Here is a 22,852-nt window from a genome sequence, read left to right on the forward strand (position 1 = left end):
AGTCATAAATTAACTGTTATCACTTTAGAATAACATGACTATAGTTACTCTATGTGAATAAACCTCCTAGCCCTGTCCTTTATTCAAAAAGAAAAAAAAAATTCTGGCTTCTCTGGACTATATAAATGGCATTCATTTTAAGGGCAGAGTAGATTTTAAAATGCTAGCCAAGGTCTTGCCTTTAAAAAATTAGTTGTTAATTTTATTTGCTCTCATGTAATAAATGGTAAGAATTGGAAAGGCACAATTTTCTCCATAAATTGCCACTCACGCCCTTGTAAAAATGTAAATCACACGTTGTTCTTTTGAGAACCGTAATGAAAATCCTGGCCTCAGCCTTATTACGTGTCACTGATTTTTAAATAAACTTAACTTTTATTTAACTAGATTTTAGAAATACCTATTTATAACATGTAGATGAAGAGCTACAATTCTCGAAGAACACTATGGTGTAAGAGGAGCAATGAGAAAGCAGCTACTTTCTAGATGCAGAAGAATTAGACTAACTGCACATAAGGGGTCTCTCATGTTCGCGTCTGGTTTTCCAGGATTGTGCTGATTTTACACTATGTTAGAACATTCTCTAAGTAGCCTTCAGCCTTGACGTCCCTGTTCCTTGAATGTCCTCCTGGCCCCTTTCTTCATGCTCTGGGACAGAAAGTGTATCTTTAGCCACACCCATACGGAATAGACTTCAGCCTCTCTCTTTTTCTCTAGCTGCCTCCAGAGCTGCCAGCTGTTTTTACAGCCGTACCCCAGGTGTGTAGCCGAGTGTTTTTGTGGCATGGTGACATCAGTACAGCAGAAAGGCTCGCCTCTGAGCAGCTGTTGCACCACTGCCTATAGTCATTAACACTGTCCCTTTCAGACCCAGCTGTTTGGAGGGACCTTTTGCCTGGCAATAGATCAGAATAACATGAAAAATTAATGTGAAGCTTGGTCATTAGTTTGAAGTTGGGGTAAAGTGGCTTGCTAACTATTCAGCCAATTATCAATACTGTCAGGAAGAGAGGCACTTTACCTTTAGAGATTCAGAATTATGTACGACGTAATAAATTACATGAACCACCTTATAGAACAATGTGTGTGTGTGTGTGTGTGTGTTTGCATGTGTGTGTGTGTTTTACACTATCTTCATCATGTAAGCTTTGGTTTGTTATGTACTTTTATTTTATGTAAGTATTTAATTTTATTTTTTGGATGCTGGAGATTGTACCTTGGGACTTGTGCATGTTGTGCAAAGGTCCCACTACCGTATTACCTGCCCAACCTCTTACTTCCTTGGCACTCGTTGGTTTTCTTGTTTTTTGTTTCTGAGACAGAGTCTCTCTGTGTAACTCAGAGTTGTCTCAACTTCACAATCTTTCTTCCTCATCCTCTTGAATACTAGGATTATAGGTGGTTATCACCAAATCCATACTTTTTAAAATGTTGTTAGAATTATGGCTTACTGATAAGATGTTTTAGATTAAAAACATATGGGTTAAAATATTTTTATGGTAAAAATTGCTTATATTTTTGTTGATATTAGACCAAAAAATTATCATTTGTCACCAGACCCCCCACTCCAAATTACTGATTTTGAAAATGGAAAATTCTAGATCAAAGGAAAAACCAAGCCATATAAAAGTTACTGATTACCCATTGTTACCAGGAGAGTGTAGATAAATAGGTCTGAAGAGACAAGGCTTTTAAAATCCATTCCTTAAGAATAGTATATTTTGATTATAGGCAGTGGTAAAATGAATTTTTTTTTATTAAATAGTACATTCGTGGCATACATTTAGGTTTTTTTTTTAATGTTGCTCAAAAAATATAGCAAAACATACAGATGATCTAATTGACTTGATATCAAATATTAATACATTCAGGAATAGGGTTCAGTTGCAGGACCTGGAAACTTCTGTTTTGAAGAATTAGTTTTAAGGAAAATATTTTCAAATGAAGTACAGAAATAGGGATTAGGGTTGAGAAGAGACTCCTAAAATATGGGAAGGCCCTTATTTTGGGGGTTGCCGTACATCTATCTCTGGTGTCGGAATGAATCCACCCTCTTCACTAGAGAGCTGTGGTAGATGTTAGGGTCCATCTCTCAACCCTTTATCTTATAGCAATATAAGTAAAGAATGATTTGTCCAAATTTATGTAGCTTACAGAATAGTAAGGACTTGAAGTTCAATCCTTCGTCTCCTGCTCTAGGTTTATTTCTATTTTCCATGTCAAAAGCATTGAGCATGTTGAGTTCTGAGTCAGCACCTGAGCCAGGTCTACAGTTGGCCACTTTGCTTTCTCTTCCAGAATCCTTGCCTTGTAGTGGAGGTTTGTTCTTGGCATGGGCATTATAAAACTACTTATTATGTACTGGCCCTTCATTGGCTTTGAACGTGGTCTCTACTCTTAATAAAAATGAAAAGCCAGACATGCTATTATCTGAGGAAAACAGTTCAAATTATAAAGATAAATTATGAGATTTAATTACCCTGCCTTTTCTTAGTAATCTCGGTCTAGTATTTGTTAAGTCAGCCATGACTGAACCACTTAGCACCGTACAGAGAGAGAATACTGTGAAATACATAAATTCATTCCACTTGCCCTTAAACATGCTGGTGTGACATCCATATGGCATGGCTGAACTTCAGCAAAGTTGAGCTGGTAAAACCATGTTAGTCAGCCTCTGCTATGATACATCTAGCTTGAAGCTCGTGTAGGCCCCGTGGAAAATGTTCTCCACATTCTGACAGACTTGATCATTGGCACTCTTGATGTTTCTGTTCTATGTACCTTTTACGTACTCTTCTCTACTAACCTGCCTTTCTACAACAAATTGTGTTTGTTCTTTCAGAAGTGCCTAGCTGCCACTCCATTTATATGAGGCAAGAAAGCTTCCTGGCTCATCCAAGCAGAACAGAAGTTAAGTTCTCCATTTTGTAAAGTTGCTTATAAATAACATTAACCTATAACATTATAAATAACATTCCAAATATGGATCCACTCACTCATTCATTGTGTGCTTTGGGGAAATACAGTTATGTTCCTAAAGCATTATATTTATATATAAAATCCTGTTTGTGGAGATAGAGGATGATCGATGGCCAAGTGCTTGGCCAATGGACCCAAGGCTGTGGACTGAGTCCCCAGCAAGGTGACATAAGCACACGCCCAGCTCTGTCATGTGAAGACGAAAGCTAGGGTTTCACATCCTAATAGCTTGTGTTTGGTTGTGAGCGTGAGTCTTATCCACACCCATAGCTGTGTCCCGCCAGCAACTTGCAGTCTTTCAACTAGAAGTAGCAGCTCGTTACAGATTACCCACTTACTGCAGTCTACTGATATGCATCTTGGAAAACATTCAGTTATGTTCTTACAGGCCTAAATCACAGTTTGAAGTAGATCGTGGTAGTGTGACTTTGCCTTTCAGTGTCCTGAATTTTCTATCCTTTGGAAAAGTAATTGTTAAGAATGGGTTCACATAAGCTGTGTAGAGACAGAATTTTTATTTCAGGTAACCGCAGTAGAACACTCTGCTCTAATAGACTTTGACATCTAAGAGACAAGAAATGATTATCTGGAAATTATATCCTCTGAGTAATTCCTGGAACTGTGTACATGTTTCTTCAGTAAAATTGCCATAGATACTATCTTTTCAGCTAGGATTAGTATTCATGATTTTATATGAATGATATTAATAGACATTTAATTGATAGCAGAAGACAGTGCATCTGAAATCCTTGAGAGGAAACGCTTTGCACCAACGCAGTAGAATTATTCTTGCTGATGTTATTAATATTATAATCCTACCATGGAGAACCTTGAACTGAGAAGCAAGCTATGGTTAAATTGTATGAACCTTCTCCCTATAAGGGAAGATGACAATTAGGTGAATTCATTATATGTGAGAGAGAAAAGAATTAGGAGAAAACATCAGTTTATTTTTACATTTTCTATGAGGTGAGTTATTTTTCAGCTTAAAACAAAACAACAATAACATCCTCTTTATTACTCTCTTGCCTATTAGTGATGAAATGGAGTTGGGGAGATGGCTCCGTGGGTAGAGTTGTTTGACTTGAAGCCTTGCAACTTTAATTCAATCCACAAATTCACATGGTGGATGGAGAGAGCCACTAAAGTTGCCCTCCAAATGTCAGGGGCATGATGTGATTGACATGTACACACACACACACACACACACACACACACTGCATACACAAACATACACATGCACACACCCACATGCACGCATGTGCACACACGCGGGTGCTCACACATACCTATGTGTGGATAGTAAATTAAAAACTATTTTAAAGTGAGAATGTTAGCTTTCCAAGGCATCTCTACAATGAAGGAAACGCTAAACTAAATGTGTTTCAGAGTGCCAGGGACAAGACCAGAAATTTGCTTTGCTGTCCCTTTCTTGAATAATGAAACAAAGGAGAAACCAGAAAATAAAATGATGCATTATTAAGTGTATGTTTGCCAGTGTCTTTGTGAGGTCTCTGCTCAGGTTAGCAGTTGTAAATCACTGAAGTTTATGTATCACTGTGCTATGGGCATCCCTCTAAACTGAAGTGCATGAAAATTATTCAGTTCTCACACCAACTCTACTACTCTCATCCCCACTTGATAGATGGGAAAATCGAGGCAAAGAACCAAACTAATGTGGTAAATATTAAATGACTAGAAGGTGACAAAGTCTGTTTCAAGACCTATTTTTGTGTCAGTGGCTAAAGAACTTTTGAGCGTAATTTCATATTTCACCATTAAATAAGCATATCCTGTTCTCTTCCCACAGGCTGCATGTTTGAGAAGGGTCCCAGGCAGTTCTATGATGACACCTGTGTCGTCCCGGAGAAGTTCGATGGTGGGTGTCTCTCGGTTTACAGTTCGATTTTATGAGCGGAGGCCACTCTTTCCTTTTCTGAAAGCAATTAACATTTGTACTTAGGGGTTTCTATACACACCATTTGTCACGCACTAAGTGCTTGTGCAGTTACTGGACATTCTCGTTCTTCCTCCTCCCCTTCCTCCCCTCTTAGGTTCCACAAGAGTCCTTTTTTGGAAACGGGAGAGAAGACCGGCATTGTTGCTGCGCTCTGTGTAGAGCAGGGCATCTTTCCATTGCCCTGCGGAGCACACGCAGCTTGTTATTTGAGATTTACTGAAAGCTGATCCTGTAATTAACAAAACAGAACAGAGAGCGTGCTACTGTGGATGCACCGATGACTAATGCAGGCCCTTTCTTTTTATTGTTCATGAAAAGATGCATTATGGAGCACAGGGAACAACATAACTGCCCATTGAGTCTACTGATTGCTTGCCCCCACACCCCCACCGAGGAAGATGTACATTACTAATGTAACATTATGTCGTAATTGCTTAAAAGGAAGTTAGGAACGCATTACCTTTTAAATATCTTTTGCTAGTGCAATATAAAGGTCCCCGATATTAGGAAAGAGCGTCAAACTGGATAGAATCTTCGTGTCTTGACAAGTGTGGTGGTGGCAAAAGCCGACATTTGCAAGGATGCTTTGGGGAAAAGTCAACGGTTAATTCATTTAGTGGTTCTTCAGAGTGGTCTCCCTAGTTCCTGCTTTGATTGTCAAACAGGAAATGAGCAGGGGCCCTCTGATTAGTTGATTGCAAAAACTTTGGGGATCTAGGCTGTAATGACTTGGGCGCTCTCAGAGTTTTTAATTGTCATTATTTAAACAGCAAAAGTGCACGCTCAGATTTCTGTTCAATCTCGTAATTAGTTCTTGAGGGCTTAGCTCTAAGCTCCTTGCTGCTCTTGAAGCTTTTGGGAAGGATGGTGAGTTTTAAGAAAATCTATTTCCTTAGTCTTCCTTAAGATGGCTCAATTTATTAAAGGCCATGGAGTTGAAACCCCAAAGGGGATCACATTTTTTTTTGTTTGTTTGTTTCCTTCTATAGTATTTACACTTCTGTTTTAGAAGTATGAGTTGTGTTAACTGCTACTAACGGTACACCACCACAATTCTTAAGATGTAGCTTTCTCTGTTGACATGAAGCTTACAACTTGCTTCTGGAATGTCCTTTCTTCCTTTCATTTATTGTGGGTTTCACACCTTAAATAATCTTAAATTTAGTATGGTCATACAAAGAGGGAATTATCTTAAAACTATGTCAAAATAGAATGCTAGGAAGCTGGTTATTCTTGTTCCCTGTCTTTGACTATTACTTAATTATATAGATATATAATACATATAATACATATTATATATACATATATATGTATATATATATGATAGAATACGTCTTGCATTGTTTAAGTATTGGAAAGAAAAAAAGAAAAGCAGCGATTATCACATATGGCTAATGGAGTAAGTCACATTTATAGGTAACAACACTCTTGAAAAGACATTTAACAAGGTTCCACTGTGTCAGCATGATTATCCACTTGCCTCCATGAAAAAAATGTTTTTAAGTCCTAGAAGGACAAATCAGAGATAAATAAAGCTCATTTTGAACCAACATGAAGATACACTCTTAAATCACCATGTTAAGAACAAGAGGACTTCACCATTTATTAGTGGCTATTGGCTGAATAATTATGTGTTTGTGTGCCTTTTAAAGCATTGTGGTTTTTTTTTCCTGGTCATGTGACAAAGTGTATTTCTACTTAACAACTACTAGAAATGTTTAGAAAAACTTGTGATTTACGTTTGTTCTGTAGTTCACACTCGGCGTGAATAGAGGTCTGTGAATGTATCCTTCCTGAATTGTTTCTTCATGCAAGAAGAGAAATTCCCACACTGACCCTGCGCTGTCTGTAGTCCTCAGCCAGGCAGTCCCCACTGAAGGCAGTTCTGAGAAGCATGACTGAGCTGGAAGGAGATGAGCAGTGGACGGAACAGCAAGGGTTCTTTCTGTTCTGTTTTCCTTTGTTGTGTAGAGCTAAGACAGTTGCAGGGCCAAAGCAGTGTTAACTCCAATACTGATGCTTTCTTACGCCATGGTAGGTAAGGGCAGCACGTTTTTGTTGTTTGCTTAAAAACATCTATTTAACAGAATGCGCTGTTAATATACTATCTTAAGTTGACCTTTAAAGAAAAGAACCAATAAACAAAATTAAATGAACAAAACGAATGCTAAGTTTTGTTTATCAGGAAGTATTGTTTTATTTATTGCCAAGTGGCGAAGCAGTAGCTTCTGGAGGAAGGGACAGTGGTGGAATGCTGCCGCCGCCACTGATTCCAAGAGAGAACTTCCTAATTTATATAAATTACAGGCCACACAGACTTTATGATATTACTAAATTTACCTTGAAATATGTTCACTGAGATTTTCAGTAGTCGGTCATGCATGGGTCAATAAAGTATTTCCTAATTATAGTCTGTAGAAATTAATTGATACAAATAAAATGCCCCAAGCTTGGAGCTGATTACTTCCCTCCTGGTGTTAGTTAGAGCTGGAGAAATGGTGCTAACCAACAAGCATGATTGGAAAGACATGAGTGAAGGAGAGACAGTTGGACTAGGTTGTTATAAGAGAATGATGGTTATGAATTTACTCCTTACTGGTGTACATTTGCATTAATGAGAATACTTGTTGTTATGTCATCTACAAGTTTGTGTAGATAGTTGGTTTGCTTTTAATCATTTGATTATTTGAAATCTGTTTTTAATGGCGCCGTTTACCACCAAAACGAAGTGATTGTGTTTAGCTGTTTTCATGATTGATTTGGTGTACATTTTATACAAATGGCATACTAATTGTTCATTCTTTTAAATTTAGGGGACATTAAGCAAGAGCCAGGAATGTACCGGGAAGGTCCCACGTACCAGAGGCGAGGATCGCTTCAGCTCTGGCAGTTTCTGGTAGCTCTTCTGGATGACCCTTCAAATTCTCATTTTATTGCCTGGACTGGGCGAGGCATGGAATTTAAACTGATTGAGCCTGAAGAGGTTAGTCTTAGTAGATTTTGAGTAGGAACCCAAAATTTTCTATAATACAAGCAAATTTGATAAATATGTTTAAAAATTGCTTAAAGCGTTTCAAAACTCTGTAGACTTATTTTAAATCTGAAAGTAGGTCTGAACAATGTAAAATAATTTCTTCCCCGGTCTTTACCATTGAATGCAGTAGTCTCACCCCATTTGCAACAGTATATATACATCTGTTCAGAGGACTGGTTTTGCAGTAGAGTACTGACTTCACACCAAACTCAGACTAAGCACTCAGGAGTGGGAAAACCATTGCTAATTGTTTGGGTGTTTAAATTTTCTAGTATATTTAGAGCTCCATATGACTATAAAGAAACTCATTTTTTATAGATGTACTTAAATTATGTAAGGGAGGAACCACAAGATTATGAAGCAGGCAGCGTAGACTAACAATGTCTAACGGAATAATCGCAGAGCCCTTTACCATGACGGGAATGCATGACTTTTAATAATCGAAGCAAGTCTTGGACTGGGAAAGTTCAATGCGACTTTATGTCAGTTAAACAGACATTTCCCTCCACCTGGGATTAAAGTAAACTGAGCAGAAACAGAACACTTTACGTTTGTCATATTTGTTAGGACAGGAGACATTACGAAATGATGTCAGTAATGTTCGAGCCATTCAGGAAAGACTCCATTCTGTGAGTAACTACGTCTGTTTCACAACCTGTGCTGTTTATGTGTTTGAGTCTGAATTAAAGAATGGAAGATCTGACTAGGTGACCAGTTAGTGCCAACACATTCTGAGTTTTCTTATTATTTAAACGTGAGAAAGATACACAATCGTGTTTGTTTCATGTTTGTTTTGTACAACTGACAGTTCAACAACTCTGCTGTTACAGATGCATAATAAAGTCAATAACAAGACTCAGTAGTTCAGTCAGTTGACTAGTTTCAAACGGTAACAAGCTCACTAGGAGCTGTGCAATAGTTGCTACACGTGTCCTAGGCTTTTGTTCTATGTCCATCCCCAGGGGCCTGAGAAGACAGCTCAGTAAGTAATGTGCTTCTGCACAAGGAAGAGAACTTCAATTCTTGTCCCCAGAAGCCATTCAAAAGGCTAAGTATAGCAGCAAATACCTTTAATCCCAGCCCTCTAGAGGCAGACATAAAAAGATTCTGGGGACACTCTGGCCACCTACTCTAGCTGAATTAGCATGTACCAGGTTTGCTGAGAGATCTTGTCTCAAAAGACAAGGTTGAGCCTGAGGAAGACACCTATCATCAATCTTAGGTACACACACACACACACACACACACACGCCACAGACCCCACATCCAAAAAAAAAAAAAAAAACTTTAAAATGTTAAATATCCTATTTCTTATTGGTGCTTAGTTCATTCTTAACAATCATGTACAGCAGACAATGACCCTGTTGTTTCTTCTGATTCTTCTCTGGAAAGAACCTATGAATTATTTTAGTCTGTGTGGCCCACAGGTTCTCTCTATTCTCCACTACATGACAGATCTTTCAGTGGGGACCACCACAGTTCATGAGTGATGACTTGGAAGCCATCACACTTTACTACTCACAGGATTTATTTTCTCATGCTTTACCTGTCAGCCTAAAATGAAGATGATTGAAATTCCAAATCCGCCATGCTTACCTGCTTGGTGTGCTTGGATACCAATAGCAAGCACAGCTCTTTCAGGTGTCTGAGATATAGATTTATTATTGCCAAATTAATCAATCATCCTAGGCAATAGTTCCCAAAAACATTCTTTAACACAGCAAGCTCCTGCTGGATTCAATGCCATGGTCTTCTGATGACTCTGGAGCTGAAAATCAGGGAAGTCAGACTCACTGTTCCACAGCTAAGCATAATCTTCCAAAGCAAGTTGGCGGGTTGGAAGATGTAGGCCACTAGTGCAGTGCTAGCCTTGAGTTCAAACACCAACACCCAAAATATGTATTCATTAATATAATAAAACAAATACTTAAACCATTAAACTGACTCATTTAATATCATTGGCAGTGAGGGTTCATGCTAAGTCACTAAACCCTGTATGCTCCTCCCTAGAAGCGTAAGCTCCTTTTGAAAGTACAACGTGAGAAAGTCACTGAAAGTGTTGTTTTCCTCTTGAGACTCCGTGTTAAAAATTGTGCCTTCGCTCTGAGTGACTGTGTGTCTGGAGAAGTAGCACTTTTGGACATCAAGTGGACTTAGTTTTTGAATGGCCTGGAAGGTGCTAGGCTTCCTGTGAATTTTCGACCTTTTTGTCTACATCGTATACACATACTGTTACCTGTTGTTACCTTAAGTTTGTGCCAGTTATGACACAAAATAAGTCTAAGAACAGGCTTTCTTTGTGTACAGACAAATAATTATAGTACTGAGGATCAGTTGGCCTTATAAGAAGCAAACTCTTCAAGTGCATTCCTTAGGTAACGCAACAGTTATGTCACTCTCTCCAGAGACTTCTAGGGTGCCTTAAAGTTCATTGCCTTTTAGTTTTGAAGAGGACTCTGGTCAAATTCTAGTGAAGACTCATTGGATGTTTGCAGGAATTGCTGCTTAGCAGAACTTTTCACATTTGCCTGTTGTGTAGTTGTGTCTCTGTTGAGTCTACTGATATCCTTTGTAACACATTTGAAAGATTTTACGTAAAAAACAAAAACAAAGCTCCTTCCTCCCTTCTTTCCTTCCTTACCTCCTTGTCTTTCCCTCATCTCCCATCTGTTCCCCATTTCAGGGTCCCATAGCCCAGCGTAGTCTAGAACTCATGATCTCCTGCCATAGCTTCAGTCTCCTACTCAGCTTCCAGGTGCTGGAATTAGCATCATATCTCCCCACGCCTGGCTGGATTTTATTTCACATTGTCCCTGTCCCTGCTCCACACACTATTGCTTAGAGCAGTTACTGGAAAGATTGTGGAAAATTAAGATGTATCCGCCACTGTGACTGTTGGCTTGTACGGATAGTCTTGCTTTTGCTCAGTCGTATCACTTCTCACAGAACAAGTGATCCAAACCCATTATCTGTTTATTTCAAGAACACAGATTACTTAAAGGTAGGGGTGTTTGTGACAGAAAGGTCATTGCTATTGAAGGGAAGACAGGAGAAGGAGATGATTTTGAGGATTCTTTGTGGCTGGGACACAACTTGGAATTTGAGGGAAGCGACAACTCCTGCTCTATTAGGGAATGCACTTACGACCTTGCTGAGGCTGAGGCCGTGCACAGTTTTTCCTCAGACAACCAAAGAGTGGGGCTTAATGAGATCTTGATTTGCAATGAAGTGAGAGAAACCCGCTCCTGTCTCTGTATGCCTACATCGGCCCAGTGTGATGGAGAAGTGGAATGGTACCATTGGGAGGAAGAAGCTCCACCTTGACCACGTCCAGCGCTCTCCAACAGTCCCATTTGAAACACTTCTGAGACCTTTCCTCAGCCACACTGGACATTCTGCTTTAAAGGAAAAGGACTCATGTACATGGTGACTTTTCCATGTCCACCTTATTTTTAGCATCCAATTAATGTTTCCCAGATGAGCTTAATTTTCCGGTTTGGGGTTGGCTATAGTTTTCACAGAGGCTGCTTTAGGCAAGAACTATTGTTTGGAGTCGAACTTATTAATCGGCACACTGTTTCCTTCGCTGGCACAGTGACAGCTGGTCACTCGGTACAGTTTGAGCAGTCTTTTTTTTTTTTTTTCTTTCTTCTGTTTCTTTCAGAAATGCAGTAAAACACCTTTACAAAGGGATCATTAAGCAGTTCCTAATCTGGGATTTTTTTTTTTTTTTTGTCTGAAAGTTCAGGAAGGAAAAGACTGCTAGTGTATAGCAGAAGGGAAAATCTGCCTCATTTTGGTGAATTGCAGTCTGTTCTTTCATGATGCAAACACATTCCCTTATTTCCATTTAATTTCTATCCAAAACAATGGTGACAAAGGATTCTATTGTGACGTCGAAGAGAGAGAACTGTAAGCCTGGTTTAAACCAGGACACGGGAAATTCAGAACACGAAGGCTGTTGCTATTTCTTTATGCCTTGTATTTGGAGATGTTTTTGTGTGTTTAGAAGCCATACATTTATGAACTCTTCCTCTGCCTATCCCACTCCCCATCCCTATCCCCTGCGTGCGTGTGTGTGTGTGTGTGTGTGTGTGTGTGTGTGTGTGTGGTGTGTATGTAAGTGTGTAAGCCAGTTGAAGACTCAGCACTAACAACATGATTCTGTTTTGGTGGCAGGTGGCCCGACGTTGGGGCATTCAGAAGAACAGGCCAGCTATGAACTATGACAAACTTAGCCGTTCTCTCCGCTATTATTATGAGAAGGGAATCATGCAAAAGGTGAGGCGATAATACATTAAAGCTCACTGTGATGTTGCCCACTGGTCTGCAAGTCATATTTCAGACAGCACATTATCGTTGCTTTGCTAAGGTCAGGCTCTCCCCCACGTTAACCAATGCTTGCTTGGTTCCTGCTTAGTATCACGAGCCTATTTATAATTTCATGGATGGTGGAGATAAATGTAGAGTGGTATCTAGCAAGTTACATTTCTGGAAGCTTCCATTTTGCTACACATGGTAAGCAGGTTATTTCAGTATTGATACTAGATCTTCATGTCTCTAGAAGCTGTAATTTTATTGTACCTCAGAGTCATACATTTTTGAAATGCTTGTATTTTTTCTTTCCTGTTCTGATTCTTAAAACATGCAGGCATCACTTGTTCTTATTAGAAAAAAAGGAAACCCAACTTTTTTTCTTGCTTGATTTCTAGCTTCATTTCATTCCTCACTTGACAGTTTAATATCCAGAACTACTTACTTGAAATAAATGTTTTATCTTATTTGGTTGGTAGAACAAAGTTCAATATATTTTAATTCAAATCAGCTTCTTTTAATATTTAAAAGTTGTTTTGTATAAAATACAAAAACATGGACACAGATAAAATGTACTTAAAATATAACATTTATAAAGGAGGCTATGAATAAATGAATATATAAAGATAAAACATTTGGATATTTGCTATTATTTCCTTCAGCCTTGTGCGGTTTATGGCTTGTATAGCACAGTTAGATATGAATGCTGCATCAAACAGACTTTTTGGATGCCATTGTGTGGTATAAGAAAGGGAGATTGTTTATCACACCAACATGCAAAACTTGGAGTCTGCATGTAGATGGTAACCAGTCAGGGTCCCTTAGACGGTTAGCATGCTCTTTTCATATAAGCACAGCCTGCTATTTTAAGACACACTCATGACTTCCATGAGACTTCTTTTTAGAATGTTCTGTCTTTTCCTTCATATCTCTTACTGTACGGACCTTCCTCATGGCTAGGTAAATGGCAGCATAGTTTATTCAGAGGAACTTTGAGCCTCCCTATATTTTTTATTACCCAAAAATATATAATGGGGAATTACATTCCAAGTCCGTATGACCATATGTGCTCATTGACTTAAAACCTTAACTATCCATGTGTGCTGTACATAAAAAGCAATTGAATTAGAAGCCTGAAGAATGAAATAAAAATAACCAAATGGGTTACTGAATTCAAGTGAACCATTTTAAATGGTTATAAATTTCAGTAATTCTGAAATAGAAATAAATGCTGGAAAATGTTTATTGTACTTTGTGGATAAAATATGTGCACATCTAGTTAAACATGTAGCCATACTTAGAAGATTTAAGCAACGCATAAATTACATGCCAACATAGTAATGTTTATAAATATGATTATGCTTGTTTCTTTTGCCTTATCATTTATACTTGATGTTATTTATTTAACTTAATATTCATACACAAATATAATTTGAGCCAAACATACCCCAATTCTTTCTTTCTCCTTCAAATTTTTGAAACAATTATTAGGTTCATTTATTTAGTGTGTTTGTGTGTGTGTGTGTGTGTGTGTGTGTGTGTGTGTGTGTGTAAGTCAGATGACACCTTTCAGTGACGTTCCACTCGGTGGGACCCAGGGATCGAACTCAGGTTGTCAGGCTTGGTGGCAAGTGCCTTTACTTGCTAAGTCATCTTGATATTTTAAAATGTTAAAACAGAGTTTAAATATCTGTCTGGGCTTGGATAACACATCCACCTCCTGTTTGCCTCTGATATGTTCCTCCACAAAAATTCCTTTGTTCATCTCACTGTTGCCTTTAACTTTACCTAATAGTCTACAGTGCTCCTTACACTGTGATTGTATCACTAACCAAGGCAACAGGGTGGAAAATTACAGTAGTAGGACAAAAGTGTTCTTTCTAGAAAACTAGAAGGAAGCAGAGGGCAGAAAAGTCCCTGGGATATTTTATTATTTCTGTTGCATATTGTACATTTACATTCCTTATGATGAAGTGGTTTTCATTCCTTACGTTGCTCCTAAGTGAAGACAACCCAAACACGTCAAACGTGTCAGACAAAAAAGGTGCAGTACCTAAAGCAAACAATTCTTTTCTGTGGCCCCGAACTAAACTGAGTGGGCTACAAAAGACTTGGAGGCATGCTTAATACAGCACTCATTTTACATTCATTTCCTGAGACTACTTTGAAAAATAGAGAAGAAAGGCTATAAAACTATGTATCTCCCAGCTTTTGTCTGAAACTGCCTTGTTTGTACTTTTGTACTCACTTTAGTACTTCACTGTGTGTGTGTGTGTGTGTGTGTGTGTGTGTGTGTGTGTGTGTGTGTGTGTGTGTGGAGAGAGAGAGAGAGAGAGGAGGTCTGAAGGAGGAGAGTTAACTAACTCTCTCCATTTGCTTTGAACTGTGATAGAGTTTTCTATGCATCACGCTGGCCTTCCAAGGAGCCCTTCCTGTTTCAATTTCACAAGACAGGGAACTGAAGAGCAGTTTAAGAAACATGTCCAGATTCATAAACATCTCTCGGGGCTGGCTCTTTCAAACCTCTAGAAATTCCGATTATTTGGACTCTAATGTGGTTCCTTTTACTTAAATTCAGGGCAACAAATATTCTAACTCTGAGTGCAGAGCACCAGAATCCTTGGCAGTCATTCCTCTTCTCCCAAACATGCACAGAGAGTTTATAAACTGTGAACACACTGCTTCCCTGTGTCACAAATCAACCAGCAAGACCTTTTGACACAGAAACAGGAGATAGTGGATCTGTTTCAGCCATGTGAAGTTTCGAGCTACAGAGAGAGAGAGAGAGAGAGAGAGAGAGAGAGAGAGAGAGAGAGAGAGAGAGAGACTGTCACACTTCACATAAGGAACTGCCTTTGTTCCCCACAGATCCCCTGAGTCTTGAGTTCCTTAGTGTTGTCTTTTAATGGCAGATCCATCTGTCTCCTTCAATTGTTTATCATGTTCTACAGGGCATTGCTCTTCAAAACTTAAGTTTGGGGCATGTCTTTGTCTACAAATTGTGCTACATGCCCTTTATTTCAGGCGCTTGACACATTTCCTTTTCTCATTTCCTCCCTTCCCAGTGTGTATTTTAGATTCCTTTCACTTTTTTTTTACGCCTCTTACTTCAATTTGACACTTTGCACACATCCTTAAGCTTCATCTAATGTATCTTGCCTTCATTTTAAAAAGTGATATGCTCAGGATAACGTCCTTCTGCTCCATCCCTCATTTAAATAAGGCTATGTATCTTTGGAGTTTTCTTAGACGGAGAATACGCAGTGCACCCTGGGAATCAGCTATCACTACTCTACTCTTACAAATAAAACGCATTTTTTTTTCCTTTTAAAACTTGCAGGTTGTAGAAATATAATAGTAAGGGGAACATAAACCTTTAAGATAGATTTTCGGAAGCATAGATGTTACCTTTAAAACAAAAACTTCAATGTGAATTGCTTACATTACATTGATTTTTCTTCCCTCAATGATAGTGTGAATACACTTTATGTTAAAAAACCAAAAGCAAGCTGCTGATTTTCCTAGCTTTTCCTAGAATTAGTTATTACTGTAGGTCAACATTTTGTGTTTTGCCGTATTGACCCATGGCTTATTTCACAAAGGACTCGTCTCCCATGAAAATGTGACTACTACTTAGTTACATAGTCTCTCGCCTTCCATCTCTGCTGATCTACTAATCTGTGTTTGTTTCTCTCTCCCTTACTCCTGCGGGGATGGTGACGCTCGACCTTTCTGTGCTATTCTCAGGTGGCTGGAGAAAGATATGTCTACAAATTTGTGTGTGACCCGGAAGCCCTTTTCTCCATGGCCTTTCCGGATAATCAGCGCCCCCTGCTGAAGACGGACATGGAACGTCACATCAACGAAGAGGACACGGTGCCCCTGTCTCACTTTGATGAGAGCATGACCTACATGCCAGAAGGGGGCTGCTGCAACCCCCACCCTTACAACGAAGGATACGTGTACTAACCTAACAGTCAAGCAAGGCACCCCGTGCTTCGCCTTTTTTTTTTTTTCAAGATACAGAGAATCTCCGAATTCTCTTACAATGTTTGTTTTATTTCTGTTGTTTGTATTTTACTTTTTAAATAATAATACAAAAGGGGGCTTTTCCTGTTGCATTATTCTATGGTCTGCCATGGACTGCGCACTTTATTTGAGGGTGGGTGGGAATAATCTAGACATTCATTCTTTGTAACAGGAAGATGGTGGGTGAACGGGCAGAGGGAGCTGAGGGATTCCTTTTTACTTAGGCTTGGGATGGGGTCCTACAGGTTTTCTGTATGATGAAGCTATATCATGTTTGTTCGATTTCTTAATAACGTAAGATAATTTTCCCTGGGTATCTACGGTACAGTTGATTTCACGTTGTGTAAATATCTTCTTGGAGACCATTTGCCTTGGGCATTTCCCCATCAGTACTGAGTCTCTGCAGGTGTACAAAAAAAAAAAAAAAATCTACTGTAAATGGCAGTTTCATGTTAGAAATGACTGTTTTTGCACCTCTTGTAAAAAAAAGAAAAAAGAATATTTAGCAATTGCATTTGTTGTTCTTTCTGTTTCATACTGCTTTACAGATGACTTGTAGAGAATGACCATAAATGTGGGCAATTCTCTCAGAAGTTGAGTAATCCCCATAACTGTAAATGAGGGCCACAGTTTTGGACTCTGGCTCTAACTGAGTCACAGGCCAGTAGCATTACATGGATCTGGTGTCATCTTGCTGTTTTGGTACTACAAGTACTGTCTTTTAAATATGTTGATGCCCATTTCACTTAAATAATGACATTCATGATCCTTTGGAATCTTCATGTAAGTGTTAAAGCTGGGATCACAATGAAGCAAAAAAGAAAAAAGAAAAAAAAATGACCTGTCTCCTTTCACTATCTTCAGTACATAAATACATTATTTAATCAATAAGAATTAACTGTACTAAATCACATATTATGCTGTTCTAGTTACAGCCATCACTCTTTAAGAAAAATATCCACTACACTAAATAGGTACTATAGTAATTTTTAGACATGGTACCATTGATATGCATCTAAATGTTTCACTGCTGTGTTCTGTTGATAACATATATAAATATTAGATAATGCTAATGCTTCTGCTGCTGTCTTTTCTGTAATATTCTCTTTCATGCTGAATTTACTATGACCATTTATAAGCAATGCAGTTAACTACAGATAGCATTTCAGGACAAAATAGATGAGTCAAACCATTTATTGCTTAAAAAATAGCTTACACCACGGTTACGCTCTAAGCAGCTTTTATGCACATTGACAAATGAAGAGTGAGCCTGGGCTTGCTAAAGGAAACTGTGGAAACTTTTGTAACTTTTGGTGAAATGCAACATTGTTTATGGACTGTTAAAGAGTATGAGGAAGTCGATGTGTGACGTAAGTGCTGGCACTGATGCTGTCCTTCATCTCCTTTGGACACGCCTGTAAATGTGATTGGATTGTACGGAAGAAAAATTCAAACATCTGAGATTTCAATGTTTCGGCCTTGTTTCCATTTTGTTTGATTGTTTGTTTGTTTTATTGTACACTCTAAAACAACAGCATTGAACATGGGCCATGTGGTTTCATTCACTCTGAAAATCATAAGGAAATGGTGTCTTAAGACCCCGCCCCCCCCAAGTAGCTGCTTACCAGATCCAAGCAAAGAAAATGAATTGTGTTCACTCTGTTACTATTCTGGAAGAACAACTTTCATAAAGAATCTACAGGAAAACGTTACTGCTTAGAATACCCTTAAAGCCCAAGTAAAGGGAGCATTTCAGCAGCACAAGAAGGAAATTGAGAAGATGAGCCCTCAGCATCCTTTAGCCCATGTTCTGCAGATCACAGTTGTTTCTGTAACACAACAGTTCCTTCATTCTCCACACGCACAAATCGACACTATCCACATGCTCCATAAATATTCTGATCCCTGCAGATCTCTTTTATAAATGATTTCATTGACTGTGCTGCATGTGTTTCCCTTAGCCCTTCACGGGCTGATAAGTATGCCTTAAAAATCAGGACAGCCACCATGATCATGTGGCTACTTACAGCACTTGGAATTAAATGACTTTCTAAGTAACCAGTGAAATATTTATCGGATAGACACCCGAGATATATGATTGAGCTCTTGGTAAAATAGATAAATTCTAAGTGTGTCTTTAAATGTAAATCATATAGAGGAGTCTTTTCTTTGTCTATAGTTCTTCCCCCTGCCCTTTTAATATTCTTGTTCTAGTCAGTCAGAGAGAAAGATTCAGACTCTAAGTTGTTCTAAAGGATGAAAAGAAGAAAGATGTTAATTTTGATGTATAAGAACAAGTATATTTCTTGTTGCAATAGGCAGTGTTTAAATGGACTATGTAAGTCATCAGCTAGCATTAAGTATTCCTAATAATAAAAATTTCAAAGTATAATATCATATACTTTAGAAAAATGAAAGGTTTTATATTCTGATTTCTTTCTTTTTTTTTTCAGATTGACTAAAAATTCTAGTCACTGATGTTTGCAAGATTATTGCATTTTGTATTTCAACTGCATTGGATACCAAGCATAGAAATTAGTGAAGCCATCTTTTTCTTTTCAGGTTATAAAAGAAATGTAAAGCTATATCCACTAGTGTGTGCTATCTCTAGTTGAAGATGTGCATATACCCGACAACGTCATAAAACAAAGAATGTTACCTTCCAAATAAGTTATGAGAAATTATTTTCCTAGGGGTGCTTCAAAATCAAAATCCACATAACTGAGTGTGTAGTATTTCTTCAAGCCCCAGAAGCCTTGCTTCCTCTAGATGCTATAACAAACTGCTCAGACTTGAGTAACTATACAAATTTACAATCTTGGAGGTCAGAATTTCAAAGTCAGCCTTAAAGGGCTAAAACCAAGATGCTAGGAACACCACCACCTTTTGAAGGCTCCAGTGAGGCCTTGTTTCTTCCATTTTCTGGGGATGTCAGTATTTCTTCACTCCTACTAACAACATTTCAATTTTGCCTCCCTTTTTTCCTGCGGTCACAGATCCTTCTAGATTCCTGCAAGGACACTTTTTTTAGGGATAATTACACTTTTTTTAGGGATAATTTTAGGGATAATTACAGGTTAATCTTCCCCTCTTGCCATTCATGCTTATGTGCCATTTGTCCCTTTGAACAGAGAAGCATTCATAGGTTCCTGGGTTTATGATGTGGCTATGGGGAAAATCTGGGAAAGGTTTCTTATCCTGCTTTATTCAGTTTCCCACACAGCCAAAGACCCCAGAGAGCAAAATGCTAATTGATTAATTCATGGGCAAAAAGTTCTAAGATTAGTATGTGTGAAGGAGAATTGTCATTTATCATTCAGATTACCTCCCCTTACTTTGCATAAATACCTTTTAAAAAACTCGGCATGAAAATTCTCCTATTCCAGTAAATCATCTGGGTTATCACATCAAACCTTTATATGTTTTAAATATCCTTCCTCTCATAGTTAAACATGTTACGATAGGAAAAATAACCAACCTGTGAAAACTGCAATAGCACCGCTAAAATGATGCTCGTGCCATATTACGTTTTCAAAAAGCATTTGCTTCTTTATCATGAGTGAGTTCGTTCTCCATGATTGTCAGATCTGCAAGTGATAACTACTAATTCACTAAGAATAATAAACAGAATATGCTCTTCTTAATTAAAGGAACAATCCTAAAACCTGACTCGATTTCTTTTTATATTGCAGCAAAAAAAATATTTCTTGACTGAAATCACAGTTTTTGAACTAGATTATAGACTTCTAAATTGAATCACGTTTTCAACCATTCAGCCTTTCCAGATTATATAATGATGAAACATATTGGAAAACAAAAACAGTTGAATGCCAGTTGAGTCCTTAATTTTCTTTCCTTTCCTTTTTTTTTTTTTTTAATCTGAAACAAACAAGAGATTTTCCAGGCACAGTTTGGCATGGCGAAGAAACATTAAAAGTGGGGGAAAAAAAGGGGGGGAAGAATCAATTTATAGAAGGCAATTGCAAGAAGCATTTCGTAGAAGCCAAGTTCCTTAAAGATGTTTATGTTCCATTTAATACTAAAGAGATAGGTGCTGCCCGGGAGGGTGGAGAGAGGATGACTGCTTTGTGTTCTTCGGAAAGCTGACCACATTTAGTGAGAACTGAACTGCTATTTTTAGGACTTTATTTTATTTTCTTAACTGAGACTAACTTAGAACCTTTAAAAAAAATATGGAAAAGTATAGTTAAGAAGGAAAATCCGGCTAGACTAGTGGGTGCCTTTACAGAAATATTGATGATTTTGGAATGTTCAATGAAAATGCATATATAATAGCTGTGGTTTAAGAATCCATATATAAGGTAGGTTTTCTTTTCACATATAAACTCCAATACTCTTACTTAGTTCTATTTGAAAATTAAGTTACTATGGGGAGGAATTTCTTTTAAGTTTGCTTGGTTGTATTAAAATTATAATTACAGTTCGAGAAAACGTTATGAAATTCATGTGGTGATAGCAAATTAAATATGCTCAAAATTTAAGTCTAAAATAAAAGCCCAGAAATTGAAAATATTGGGTTGTCTTGATCACTCAGAATGGTGGCGCATTCAGACCCTGTGAATGGCATCTCAGTGTTGCCAGCCTCTTAATGAGCTAAAGTTTGAATAATTTATGACTGAACTGTAATAATTCTGCACTGCAGTCCTTTCTCCTTCCTCTCATTTTCTGAAGGATTCAGATATCATGATACTTAATACATTTTTCCAGTTGTGTTCCAATTTCTTTAGACATATTTCATTAAATCTCAAGAAATGTGTTGAGGAGGAATAAAAGCAGAATTTGGGGACCCAACAAGAGCATGTGGCTTGTCTATACTGCCGCTACTGTGACTCGATTTGTCTAATGAGGTGACAAACTAGCAAATGTCATTGTGTTTGAGATGTCAGGAGATCACGAGTAGATTCCTAACTTGGGCATAGCTGTGTTCTTGATTTAGCTTCTCGTGATAAGAATTCCTATTGCAATTATGTTTTGCTGAACCCGTGTTTTGGTTGGTTGCTTGGTCTTACCTTTGGAACACTCTTTGTAGAAAAGCTAAGAAGTAAATAAAGCACCATTTAAAACAACAGCATTGACAAATGGAAATGGCCAATGTTCCTTTTGATTCTTTTCCACTGGAGAAAATTCCAGACTAATTTCTGCCAAAGAAATCGAGGTAGAGGCTCTACTCTTCAATAACACATTGCATAGTTACCTGAACATGTTAATACATGTTAATGAGCACACTGCATAGTTGTTAGTTGAAAGGAAAACGGAGTCTTCAGAAAACGACTGAAGGGAAGCAGGGTCAGTCACATGATTAAAAAAACACAAAATCGAACAAAACGAGGAAATGTTATATAAAAATATCTTAATTATTATGCTCAGTTTCTGCTAAGGGAGTAGCAACAGTATCACGTACAGGTTAATATTCCAAATCACTAGTAAAACCATTTCATAGAAATTTGCAAGGATGGTGGGAGTAAGAAAAGATAAGGTGTGTGACTGCACTTTTCAATTTTCAAAATGCCATATTTTATTCAGCAACCAAGTTTGGGCCTGGCACTTGCAAGGCAAGTCTTTAGTGTTACCACTAGGAGACACGTCCCCCCAACACTGCTATTTTATTTGTAATGGACCACAGAAATATTTACTCTGTTCTTAAAAAATAGTTTTCAAACTTAAGTTTAAGCAAAATTTCCCATGCTTCGTTAAAAAATGGGAAAATGCATTTATAGTTAAATTTACCTGCTGAATAACATCTTAACATCCACTGTCAATAATAGTCAAAGTAGTGTAGAACCACTCATTTTCAAAATGTTTTCACTTTTCTTTGTCTATCTAAGTCATTGTTTTAGTTAGGATTTTACTGCTGTGAAGAGACCATGACCAAGGCATCTCTTATAAGGACAACATTTAATTGGGGGCTGGCTTACAGGTTCAGAGGTTCAGGCCATTATCTTCATGGTGGGACCGTGGCAGCATCCAGGCAGGCATGGTGCAGGAGGAGCTGAGAGTTCTACATCTGGACGCTGCTAAGAGAAATTTGACTTCTAGACACCTAGGACAAGGGTATTAAAGACCAAGCCAATGGTGACACACCTACTCCAACAAGCCCACACATCCTAATAGTGCCACTCCCTGGGCCAACCATATACAAACCATCACAGTCATGATATTTATAAAATATTCCAGGTGGTACTTGCTTATGAATTAGGATCTGAAATATGAAAGCATTGCAAATTTATGCTGTCTCTTAAAATATATGATTGTGGTTCATTTTCTAATAGGTTGGCTTGGACATTTTATGATAGTTTGGTGTCTTTATTAAACAATAAAGATGTCTACATAGGTCAATGATGTTATTAAGGAAAACAAAGTATAGTTAAGTAGTCAGTTAATTGGGTATTTTTAGACTCAGGCTTTAAAATACACAATAACAAACAGTTTCTTTCAAACAAGCGACATTAGGGATAGTGAGATGGCTCAGCAGATACAGGCCCCTCCTACCAAGCCAGATTACCTCAGCTCATATC

At 38.0% G+C, this 22,852-nt stretch overlaps 1 protein-coding gene across 9 annotated transcripts in view; it reads left to right on the top strand.

Moving 5' to 3' along the window:
• Nucleotides 1-21,422, top strand: part of Etv1 (ETS variant transcription factor 1) — a 92,150-nt gene extending 70,728 nt beyond the window's left edge. For 4 of the 9 annotated variants that reach the window (XM_063262098.1, XM_063262097.1, XM_063262096.1 and 1 more), the window contains 5 exons: nt 2,843-2,909; nt 4,788-4,858; nt 7,753-7,922; nt 12,153-12,254; nt 16,035-21,422. In XM_063262098.1, coding sequence (XP_063118168.1) covers nt 2,843-2,909; nt 4,788-4,858; nt 7,753-7,922; nt 12,153-12,254; nt 16,035-16,256 — 632 coding nt within the window. In that variant the 3' untranslated portion in view covers nt 16,257-21,422. 9 annotated transcript variants of the gene reach the window in all.
• The last annotated feature ends 1,430 nt before the right edge of the window (nt 21,423-22,852 follow it).

The sequence above is a fragment of the Rattus norvegicus genome, chromosome 6, assembly GCF_036323735.1.
Source record: "Rattus norvegicus strain BN/NHsdMcwi chromosome 6, GRCr8, whole genome shotgun sequence".
Taxonomy (NCBI): domain Eukaryota; kingdom Metazoa; phylum Chordata; class Mammalia; order Rodentia; family Muridae; genus Rattus; species Rattus norvegicus.